Genomic DNA, 12,182 nt, shown 5'->3' with positions numbered 1-12,182 from the left:
GGCCAGTTTTATGTTTTGCAAGCTTTAAACATTAGAGTGAATGATAGAAAACAAGGAAAATTACATATGTTAAATTAAAACACAAGTATTTTACATCAGGAATTCAGTTTAAACATTTTAACATCCTCACAAACTTCCATGTAAACTCCTGTTAAAATACATTTAGCTGAAAATTTTAGCATTACATTTTATGCTCTTCTTCTGTTACTAACTCCAAAACTTGCATTTGTGTACATAACCTTTCGTAGTCCCTTGTTGTTGTAGAAATAGATTATTCTTCCTCAAGAGAAATATATAACAATTATCAGTAATATATGTATTCAATATGTAAAGCATATCAAGCAGAAAATAGATGGTTATTTTTAAATATCGGCATTTATTATAGGCTGAGCTAAAGACTCTATTGCTTTTATTGGCTATCTCTCCTTTGACTGTAATGAGAATCTTCTCTCTGCTAGTGCTTTGATTCAGTTTAAAATGCTTTCTTATCTAAGTACCTGTATTACTCAGAAAGTTTCGTTAAAGTTGAAATAGAAAGTAGATAATGTTTTGGAATTTAATCTTTTCTTATATAAACTTTAAAAAACCCACAGTTTTCCTGTGCTACTTGAAACACTAAATTTATTAGTTCTAAAATAATTGAAATTTGAAACTTTGAGGCTTCCTTAGATTTATATTCAGTAACGAAAAAAAAAAGAACTCAACTTTATGACATTGCAGTGTCAGACACTACATTACCCAGGCAGAGCCTGGTTCCTGCATGAACCCCACCAAGGGTCTTTCTCCATCAAGCCTGACAAAGAATAGAGCCAAACTGTAAATTCCGTTAGTTCGCTTGTGTGTGGAACATTTCAAAATGAGATTTTCACTTTGTGTTAGAGTTATTTCTTTGCCTTGCTTAGACAGAGAAAATAGTTGAGTATCCTAGCGTGTAAGAAATTGTCTTAGGTATTAGAAACTGTTATCTTTAGTGATAACTGAGTTCAACTGTATTCTGAGCCATTAAAATAAGAGGACAGGATCTGGACCTTAAGACAGTGATATCTGAAGAAGGAGAGCATCTAGTGGAATGTAAGTGTGTGCTTAAATTCAGTGAGAGTGTATAGTATGCATAAAGAGAGGAATTTGTAGATATTTTAGCTTGAATAAGAATGCTTGCATTAATCAAGATTTTTGGAATTTTAACCCTAAATCACCAAAATACTCATTCTGTGTTACAGAAAGTTTGTAATTATTTTTATTATAATAATAAATAGATGAAATAGATGTTTACAGTCATTACAGTAAGTACAGTCTTCATGAATTGTTTTTGCATGCTGTAGCATTAAATTTATTAGTGTGGATAAGAGGCCATGGATGCTTAAGGGTCTTAATAAACCAGGCACAGAAAGTTCAAAAACATGAGAATCTAATACCTTGGACATACAGATATGTATTTTCTCAGCATTTCAAAATCCTTTCAAATTTGTGTAGTTGGTTTTATTACCTCTGCACACTGACATCTCAAAAACACACTTTTTCTGTGATCCTTGTAAGTACATCTTTTTGGGTTTTTTTTGATGAGGGTGATATACAAAATGGACAGATGAGTAGACAAGCCTAGAAAATCTGAGCAAAAGTACAGAAGCTAAGAAAATTCTCCCTGGGCAACGTGTGCTGGGAAGCATGGGCAAAACGTAGGTGGTAAACTTCTGGACTTTCCATGAGGTGTCAGATGGGTGGAAAAAAGTAACGGAACCAACTTTGAAGCCAGCGTTGACAGGTGCAGACTTCCAGATCTGTTTTTCCTCGGCATTTGCCCTTTCTTTTTCACACCCTCCATGTGTGAATGCTAAGTCCCCAGCATGCAAATTTTAGTGCTCATGATGAGCGGTGGAGGCGGGATGGGGAAAGCCAGCACTATGTATCAACACAGAGCATGATAGGATGAAGAAACAATAAGGCTGCAGCTCAGATGGGCAGCTCAGGAATTAGCTGTCCTCTTAACATCAAGTTTGTTTGAGACCCCAGCACTGTCTTGTGGTGTCCTTAGGGATTACTCTTATATGACAAAAAAGCCAACCTGAACCCTCCTCCTTCACTACTTTCAGCAAGACTTAATGTATTTATTTATGATGGCAATCGAATATTCTTGCTGTTCAGTCAGAAAACAGAGCAAAAATTATGATTAAGTTGATCATTTAGCTTAAGTCCTCACTTTCCCTGCTATAATGAACAGCTAGCAAAATTTACCGTCTAGAATCCCCGAGAGTGTTTAATATACAGAGTATATAAGTACTGTATCATCAATGATATTTTTAGATTTTTATTTATTTTTCAAACCTAAAAAACTGATCGAGTCAATGAAAATTAAACTACTATTTGTACAAATTTTAATTAAGCCTTTTTTATTACTATTTTATAGGTCTTGTAGAAATTTGCCTGATGCATCCTCTTGACGTAGTGAAAACAAGGTAAGATTCTGCTTGAACAGGTTTTGTTGACTTTGGAAGATATCCAGATTAGGAGCTATCAAAAAAACAAAATGCTAGAACTTCTCACAGGATAACTTGTGCCTTTAATGGCTTTTATATTTACTTACCTGTATCTACAGTGTTTGACAGATGGAATTTGGATACTATGACACATTTCTGATTGGAGGTCATCTAAAGGTGCTCAATCTGTTTTATGACGTGTATTTTCGATGTTGTAACAAAATCCTATAGATGAGCAGAGATGTACTTAAATTAATTTGCTATATGTATCATCTGCAGTAATACTTTTATACCCTGTTGGGAAATACCATATCACCTCCAAAATAGCTTTAAAAGATTTTTTAGTAAAACAACATGTTCCATCTTCTGTCTGTAACTTCATGCTTTTATCTATTTTTATCTGTCCCTATTTTGTTTTCCAAATATTTGTGTTTCTGTGAGTATAAATTATTAAGTGACCTGGAAAATGTGGGCAAATTAAGGTTTTTTAATGTTGATTACTGAAAAGTAAAAATAATAGTTGTGTTTCTAGTTTCTTGAATATATTTTTGCTTTTCTGTGATTTTTAGTTTTCATATCAATTTGTGATGGTTTCCACCTGTGAAAAACAAACCAGGATGCAGAAGCATACAATAAGGAGAAAATTTTTCATGGCATATGTGTTACATGTGATGCCAATAATTGCCATATACTGCTCCTGGAGTTCTATCTAGTTCTCATCACCTAGGCAGGAAAGCTTCAGTATGAGCTGAATCAGCCCCAAACAAATGATGAACATATTTGATATATTTGGTATTTTGATATGACCACAGCTGTGGTGTCTGCAATATGCTTGAAGCAGTCAACTTTGACTAAAGGTTCTAGTTCCAGTTAGCCAGCATGTGAGCTTGTTAAGGATGTATTTTTGGCTTCTGTTTAAATCACGTTCTGTAGTTTGCTTAAGACCTTGAGATACACTATTCTGCAGCTTGCATTTTGCAGGAGGAAAATGCCCAGCACTAGAAGACAGTAATGTGGGCTCCATCCATACTAACTGCTGCTGAGGTGCTTTAGGTGTTCTTCAGGGCTTGGAGTTTAACTCCTGGGTGACTCAGGCAATTCTTCTGTATCCTTTCGTGATATGGAATATATTGATTCATATAGAGACAGTACACCTGCTAGTTTCAAGGATCCTGTCTGCCCTTCCAGGTAGCACTGAGACCTTGCTATTAACAAAATTAACAGCGAAAGATTGAAATTAAAGCCACAGAAAAGGCAGGGTACAAACAAAACAAAGACCAAATTTAAAATAAAAACAATTGTTTTGCTCTGCTGTCATGTGGTCCTCATGGGATGTGCTTTAGTGACTTCATTTCAGCAGGTTGTGCTGTAACTCACCCATAGCTCTCAAGCTTTTGGTTTTACCTCTTCCTGTTTTTCTCTTTGTACTAAACCAGGAGTCATGTTCTTCTGTAATATAAATACAGCATCAGATTTACTTCTCCTGTCTTTGGTGCTTTGAGCTTGTCATCCCACACATCCTCATGCCTCCAGTCTTGGTTGAAACAGCTTAATACATATCCTTAGAATCATTTGTGATTTAAGACATGCTACATATCATATATCATAAAAAGCATTAACTGAACATCTGTTCTGATAAATTGGCAATAAACAAATGTACTTTCAGCTTTCTGATAGAAACCACACATGCAGTGGACTTGCAGAATCCAAGGACATATTTTCCCATTTCTATTCCAGATTTTACAGGGTTTGTCATACTTTCACCAGTGAAAATGCTGATCAGATCTGAGACCCAGGAATGGAAAGCATTAAGGAGTGTACAGGGATGTCTGTGAAGCTGTATCAATGTTAAAAAAGTAATAATAATTAAGAACCTTCTAAATGTGAAATCTGAGTCCATAAAGAGTGGAATTAATGAAAGCAGGAAAAGAAAGAACAGTAGGCGTGCAGGAGAAACCAGATTATGGATCATGGTGAAGCCAAGAGACTGAATCAAGTAAAAAAGCCATTAAGCAAATTTCTTTATCTGAAGAAACTTCAAGAGAAGTTAACTTTTCCATTGAATTAGCTGGAACACTTTTCAGAAGTGGGCAGCACCCAAGTGATAGTTTCCCTGTATTTTTTTAGTATAGATGTATTTAGACATATTATACAGACTTTGCAGTAACTTTTCTGCTGATCTTAGCAGATGTTAGTACTTGAAAATACTTACATTTTGGAAGCCAGTAACAAAACCAAGAACAGAATATCCTTGATCTTATCCATCATTCCATTCCATGTTCCTAATATCATGCCACTTCTTTTCACTTCATAATGGTCCAAATTTACTATAGCAGATTAATTCATTGATGGCTTTGAAGAAGTTCAAATAAAACATTGATTTTAATTCTGAATTTCAGATTCAGAATATTTTCTCATGCATTTTCATTTACTTTATATCTGTTTTGCAGTGCCTCTAAGTACTGCAGTGCACTTACAGTTTTCCAGCTTGGTATTGATAATCTGTCATTTCCTGACCAATTCCAGCTATTTCAGCTTTGGTGATTTGTTTGGGTTTTGTTTTGTTTTTTCCTTATGGTTAGATGAAAGGACATGTAAAAGCACATTTTGTTGCTTGACTTTTATGGTGGTTTGAGTTTCCTGCCATTTTTCTATAAAGTGTTTGTTTGGTGGAAAAAGTCCCATGGCCTTTTCAGATTAGTGGAATCTCAATCTTCCTTAGCGTTCTGAAGGAGTTTAGGGAAAATGCCGAAGGCTCACATCTAGTGGAATGGTGGCTTAACGTCTTTACTGCATTGTCTTGTGTGTGTGTGTGTGTTTTTAATAAAAATTGACAAAAATAAAGTTCCTGTCAGATATTATTTTGAAACCCTACAAAATGGTTTGGCTCTTTTGTGACAATGTTTTGCAATATCTTTTCTGTGTTTAGTAATTTTCTATTATTCTACAGTAACAATGCTAGGCTTGTTTGTCTCCTCACACCAAGGGAGGAAATATATATACATATATATACATATATATACATTATAAACTATTATAACAAGCCATATGCTTAATGGATTGGTTTTTGCTAAATGTGCATTTGAAAATAATTTTATTTTGTTATCTATTATAACACCAAGGATATTACTTTAAGAACTTAATGTGAGTGAGCTAGGTAGATGGATATGATTCATTCTTTTAGCTCTATGTATCCCGCTTATTCTTTGAAATAAAGCTTTTTTTCTCAATTACAAGATATATTGGTATAATTTCTGATGAGACAGCATTAAAAAAATGGTGCTAAGCTTTTGATGTCTCATTGTACCAGAGTCTCTGTTAGCTGGTTTATTTATCAGTTACCCTTATGATTAATTTAGCCATCTGTAGTATAAGGTACTCAATCTCTGTCCTTGTCCTCTTAAGTAAAAGTTTTACAGAATTTGGTAAGGAGTTATGTGTGTGCCTATGTATGAGCAGGGAGAGCAGTAACAAGTAAGATTTTTCTGGTACAGATACAGTTAAGACATGGAAGGCCTACTTTTCAAGTAAGAAACCTAGATCTTTCTTTTCTGGAAAGTGAGGAGAGAAATGCTTTTGTCTGGATAAAGAATTGCTACTGCTAAACCCAGGACAACTGATTTTGGACCATTTTTTGCCTATTAAATGTAATGCAGACTATAATCTCATTTTCTTCCATCAGACTTACCAAAGGATGGCAAAAGTGTATGCTATATCATGATACGTAGGGCAAGACATTGACATGCATATTACTTAGAAACAGTAAAGTTCTTTTCCAGCTAGACTTTATGTCTTAGTGGCAAATGTTTTGGCTTAAGCAAATGTACAAAATTAAGAATTTAATAGTTTTATTGTTGGAAAATTAATACATATGCAGCAGCTCACAGGTGTAGTTGGTGAGTGAAAGGGAGAGAATTACAGGGAGTTGCCTGTGCAAGTATTCATACAAACTGTTGAAACATATATATTGAAGCAGAATAGCCATTTTGGATGTGACTCTGTCTTGTGTAGTTAGGAAACAGAAACGATGCCTTGTAACTTTTTGCAACAGTTGTCTACATGACGGAATTTAATAAAAACCACATATGAATAAATGTATGATTAAGTGCTTTCAAATAATAGCAAAAAAAAAAAAATAACAAAACCACCAAAACCTTTCAAATACATAACACATCTGAAAAGATTTGTGTCTGAAAGTCCTGTGGACAGGAAAAATCTTATGTGGATTAGAAGAATAATTTACTTACCACTTTCATTTTGGGAGTAATTTGACATCACTGTACATTTTGAGACAAATATTTGAAAGAAAGAAGGTTCCTCTCATGTCGACCTAATAGGAAATTGTGCTCCAGATCTGTGTTACTGATAAATTAGTTCCTACCACTTGAGAATTCAGGATTTTTTACTTCAAGACAATGTATTCAAAGAGTGGTAAATGTTATCATAGGTAAACTAACATCTAAATGACTTGGAGAACGTCTAGTTTATTATGGAGAAAGTCTAGTTTATTATTTTATCAGGAAAATCATCAGGGTAACTTGTGTCATAACAAGTTAAACATATATTCAGTGGGTAATGTTTTAATACTTTTCTGGTTAATTCAAATAATGACAGTTCCACATGACTTTATTTTTTTTTTCTCTATATTTAAAAAATTTCTACTTTTTTCAGACATAATTGTGTCTTCATAACACAGCTTTACACTGGGATGTATGTGTAATTTAGAAAGCAATGCCTAAGGAGACCAAGGTGGCATTCTTTCCAAAGCATTTACTTAGATTTATCAGGAGAATAAGTTAATAAGTATAGCTTGTTTTCCTGATGAACCTGTTTTACCTCCCTGTTTTTTTGTTAAAGCTGTTTCTCACCTTTGGCAGAACCTGGGGAAGATGCAGTCCATGTTGCTTCTACTTTAATACCTTTTTACACAGTTCAGTGTTAGATCATAATTTTCATGTGAGCTGACTTTCCATCTTATGTGTGATCCAGAATATCAGCATTAACAAAAAAAAATAAGCAAATAATTCACCTTAGAAACTTTGACGAAAGTTTTGATCTAGTCATGGTAGAGATTTTATGGTTTGCTACTCTTTCTGTAAAAAATCTAGACCAATATCATGAATCTAAAGCTCTAAATTTAGAAAATAATTTAGAATCTAAGTCCAGATTTGGTCTCTGCATTACAGACCCATTTCTAGTTAAAAAATGTTCTGCTGATTTGTGTGTATGTTTATCCATTTTGTTCCTTTGTTCCAGTGCTGTCATTTTGGTCTTATTAAAAAAGTTCAGCTTACTACATGTGTTTCTGATCTCATTCCATCTGTTGTTTTGCAAGAGCTACTTCCTTTATATCATTAATTCCTCTTTGATTTCTAGCTTTTTTGTTTGAGTGAGCAGTAGTGGAGCCTATTTCTGAAAAACATTGGTTTGAGGAAGCGTTCATTGTCCTTATACAATGTTACCATTTCCAAATGACCATACCTCACTTGGTTCGCATCAGGGCATGTTAAATTCATGTTACTTGATGTAAACTGTTCTAGTTAGATTTGCAACATTTAGATTTAAGCAAAAAATACTCTTCTTGTCCTGGGAAGGTTATCATGATACCAAACAATTCCCTATTGGAAGGAACAGTTGAACTCTCAGAAGACTGTTAGAAAAACAGTGAGTGTTGGCCAATGAAATTCTTCATTTAATTAATTTTGAAAGTTTTGAATTCCTTTTCTTTTTTCCTTTTCAACTACTTTTAAGTAATTTTGAACTAGGAAAACAGAAGTTTTGGTTTGAAAATGTAGAGTGTAACATCCATTGTCATCTAATGGTGGAATATAAAAATGTATTGAAACTGATTGTTTCCTGAGAAAAGTTTTTTTTCATTTTGAGAAAAAAAAAATATGGTAAAAATAAACCCTGACCAACTGAACTTAGTGTCCTTATTTCAATGAAATGTCAAGGCTTTTTTCTGGGATTAGTTTTACTTGATGTATCAGTAGGCCTTGGCACGATTTTTCATAGGATTTCTGTGCATATTGTAGCTTATACTCTGATTTTGGCATTTGAATCTCAGCATTGAAAGGTTTTGAATATTTTCTTACAGATCCAAATTTTTTTTAATGAGAATTTATCTCAAATTTACAATAATTTGGATGTAATCCGGGCTCTGTAATTTGCCCTTTGTTTACTTGTGCATACAATCTGTTAGGAATTAATAAGGGCACATGGGCTAATAATTCCTGCTAGATATACTATTCCAGTTTAAATCCTTCCTTGAATTAAAGAACAGTATTGATGTGTACTGTTAAACAGATGCTCTGATTTGCCGTGCTGGTCAAAGTGATTTCTGTTCCTGTGTCCTTTTTTTTTTTGTATTCATAGGCATACCATATGTAGATTTTATAAAGAGTGTCAAGATCCTTTGGGATAAAAGGAACTGAAAAGGAACTATATAAATGCAGCTTCATCATCTCCTCATGTGACACTGTGTTATTTGTGATCAAACAGCAGAACTGCTTCATAATATCCCCATTTCAAGTCACTGTGGACTTTTGTAAAAACTATAACATACATTATTTCTTCATCTTAGCATAAGCCTATCTATCTCTTTCTTTGGAAGAAACTGAATTTGTGCACCATCAAATCAGACTGCCAGAGATCTCTTTTCTCAAGCTTTTCCTTAATCTCAGTTAAGCATTCTGCCATTTAATCTGGGTTTTTTAATGAATAGTAGATGTCTTTTTAAACAACTGAAATACCATAAAATTAAAATTTCCATTTGATAACATGGCATGATGATAACATGGGGTTACATGTTGTCTGTGCATTTCACTGTCCATAGCAAAAGTACCTTCAGTTCCTTGATTCACTTATGAGCTGTAGCAACCTGAAATTTCTAACACCTACCAAATTCAGGTCCCTTTAGTTTACATTTTGCTTTCATTCTAATGTCATAACACAATATTCTTTCTGGGTTTGGATGTCCAGTTCTTAAAAAGTTCATGTAAACATTTCGTGGCAACTATAGTAGCAGAACATGTAATATGACAAAAGCATCAAGGTTTCTCTCTATAACCTGCATCTATACATTTACACATTTTTGAATAAATGTACACAGACATATTTTGTTGTACTGGTACAGCATCTTCATTGATAGAGAAAGTGAAGTTGCTCCATGTTTAAGTTCTCTTCACTGGAAAAACCTGCAATTCATTAGCTGTGTCCTCATGATGTAGTTTCAAGAGAGTGGTGTGGACTGCATTTTGTGATTTCATGGGCTGCACATTGTGCAGTTGCAGTTTAAGTACAAGAAAGTCTGGGGTTTGTTTTGGATTTTTTTTCCTTCCTTTTGTTTTTATCTTAATTTTATGAAAATATTTATTTTCATAATATGAGGCTACAAATAACCCTCTTCTAGACAGAGTAGGCAAATGTGACAAAAGAGTTCCTAAACTGTAATTATGGAGAAAACACATGCCATGGATTACAGATATGACAGAATAATTATTTTTTCATTGCACTGTGTTGAAGTGCACTGAAAGGAGAGAACCTAGGACTAAATGCCCTCTAAAATACGCTCATTGCACTATTGGCTGCTTCTCTAGCTAGAACCTACCAAAGAAATAAGACAGTGTAGCAACACTTGGATTCTCTTTGTAGTATTTCAGGATTTCTGCAGATAATCAGGATGTTTATGTGAATCAGAAACCATGACCAAATCTTCATGACAAAAATGAAATTCAATTTGAAACATTTTGGATATGTGGTTCAGCTGACAGATCTATAAAAATATAGCTATATTTGTGCAGAAAGTACCCCGCAGTATAATAGGATGTGTTATGGTTTGTATTAAACACAATAGATGTGTTTAATTATTTTGTTTAGATTCCCACAGCCTCAGGATGTGCCATTGTATTGGTGTCAAAAAAGCCAAAAAGTTTACTACCATAGAATCATAGGTTGGTCTGGGTGGGAAGGGAGTTTAAAGATCATCTCATTCCAACTCCACTGCCACAGGCAGGGACACCTTCCACTAGACCAGATTGCTCAAAGCCCCATCCAACCTGGCCTTGAACACTGCCAGGGATGAGGCATCCACAAGTTCTCTGGGCCTCACCACTGCCTCAGCACCCTCACAGTAAAGAGATGCTTCTTCACATCTACCCTAAAGCTACTCTCTTCCAGTTTAAAGCCATTCCCCCTTGTCCTGTCACTGCTTGCTCTTACAAAAGCTATAACTTATAGTAATGTACTTTTTTTGAGGTATGTAAATTGCCTCAGTACCTCCTCTACTCTAATAGTGAGAAAGAAATACCATTAAGAGACTTGTCACTCAATGTAATATGGACTCTCCTGTACATCATTTAGGAATCTGACTTATTTATTGTGGACATGTGGCATCTGTTCACCTATTCATCTGCTAGTTCATGGAAATGGGGACTGGTACCAGGACTCCTAGCATTTTATCCAAGGTTGTATTGGAGGCCACTTCAGTAGAACAAGCACTTAAAATCACAGCCAGTTCCCAAATGAGGTGTTACAGCCTGCATCCATCATGTCCTGCATCCTGCCACTGCCAGCGCTCAGAAATCCACATCCGCCTGAGTTCAGCAGCCTCTCCATCTCCCTCTTCTTCTTCTTTTCCCTCTCCTCTCTTCTCTCCCTGTTTCTGTTAGCTGTTTGGCCTGAAAGCACATCTTTTGTCCAGCTTATTTTAAAATATGCCAGGTGACAAGCTCCCTCTAATTGCCTTGGGAGGCTCCTGCATAGTCTACTGCTTCTCACAGCCAGGAATTATTTTCAGATATTCTAATATTTGCATTATACAGTTTCATTGCTAAAAACTACCTACACTCCCTGTACTGTACATTGTTCCCCTTTCCCTTTGTTTATTCAATTTAGACATTGTAGATGCATGGTATGGCCCCATTTTCTTTTTCGTAAGTAGTTAAAATAATCAGGAAGCTTTTTAGATAATCTTTTCTCTGTATCAGTCCGTATTTAAAATACAGTGAGTCAACTGAAACCATTAGGGATAGAGCGGAATGAGAGCAAGAGTCCAGAGCAGAAAGTGGAGGGCTAGGAGGTGAGAAAGTACATGGGATTCTATTGACAAAAAAATTATGTGCTGAAAATAAGTATTTAAGAAGGGAATTGGGGAGTGGAAATGAACAGATGTTAGCATAGTTTCAGAAGTAGTCCAGAGACAAAGAAATGGGATAGTTTTAAAAATGTATGCGTTTTAAAGTAATATTTTAAATCAGGATTAAACAGCTGGGAAAGGTTACATAGGCTATGAGTTGGAAACATCTATGGTGTATATGAGATTTTTTCTAAACAATCTAACAAAGCAGCCGGGTGAGTTATTAGCAGATGTTAATGATTTGTCAGTGGTATAAAACATTAAGATCACATTCAAGGTAGACGATGGTCATGCTTAATTTCTCCGTGGACAAAAATTTCACATTAGACCACTGTCATGCCTGATTTCTAGCCATGGATGGAACATGCCTAAAATAAAATAAGCAGGCAGCCACTTTGGTAAAAAAGATAAAGGGGTGGGGGGAAATATGTTTCCTTTTATTAGTATTTGGTCATGTGGTGGGAGATAGTCAAGTATGGAAAAACAGTACTTAATGTCTTCATTTACACTAAAAAGAAAACTATTTTTTTCTTATTTATGTTTGAGCAAGCTTTTGGAAGCTATGGATACAA

General features: G+C 34.9%; 1 protein-coding gene and 1 long non-coding RNA gene across 3 annotated transcripts in view; one reads left to right on the top strand and one right to left on the bottom strand.

Annotated features, from left to right (window-relative positions):
• Positions 1-12,182, top strand: part of SLC25A21 (solute carrier family 25 member 21) — a 257,673-nt gene that overhangs the window by 144,041 nt on the left and 101,450 nt on the right. For both annotated transcript variants that reach the window (XM_061463547.1, XM_061463548.1), the window contains exon 2: positions 2,405-2,453. In XM_061463547.1, coding sequence (XP_061319531.1) covers positions 2,405-2,453 — 49 coding nt within the window. The remainder of the gene's footprint in view (positions 1-2,404; positions 2,454-12,182) is intronic.
• LOC133274399 (uncharacterized) overlaps positions 1-12,182 on the bottom strand; it is a 733,952-nt gene that overhangs the window by 702,174 nt on the left and 19,596 nt on the right. The gene's annotated exons all lie outside the window — the stretch shown is intronic.

Source organism: Pezoporus flaviventris, unplaced genomic scaffold (assembly GCF_033815535.1).
Source record: "Pezoporus flaviventris isolate CSIRO_AGI_PZ_B2104156 unplaced genomic scaffold, CSIRO_AGI_Pfla_v1 ptg000036l, whole genome shotgun sequence".
NCBI lineage: Eukaryota > Metazoa > Chordata > Aves > Psittaciformes > Psittacidae > Pezoporus > Pezoporus flaviventris.
The sequence above is the reverse complement of the archived record's forward strand: the minus strand, read 5'-3'. Positions and strand labels throughout refer to the sequence as shown.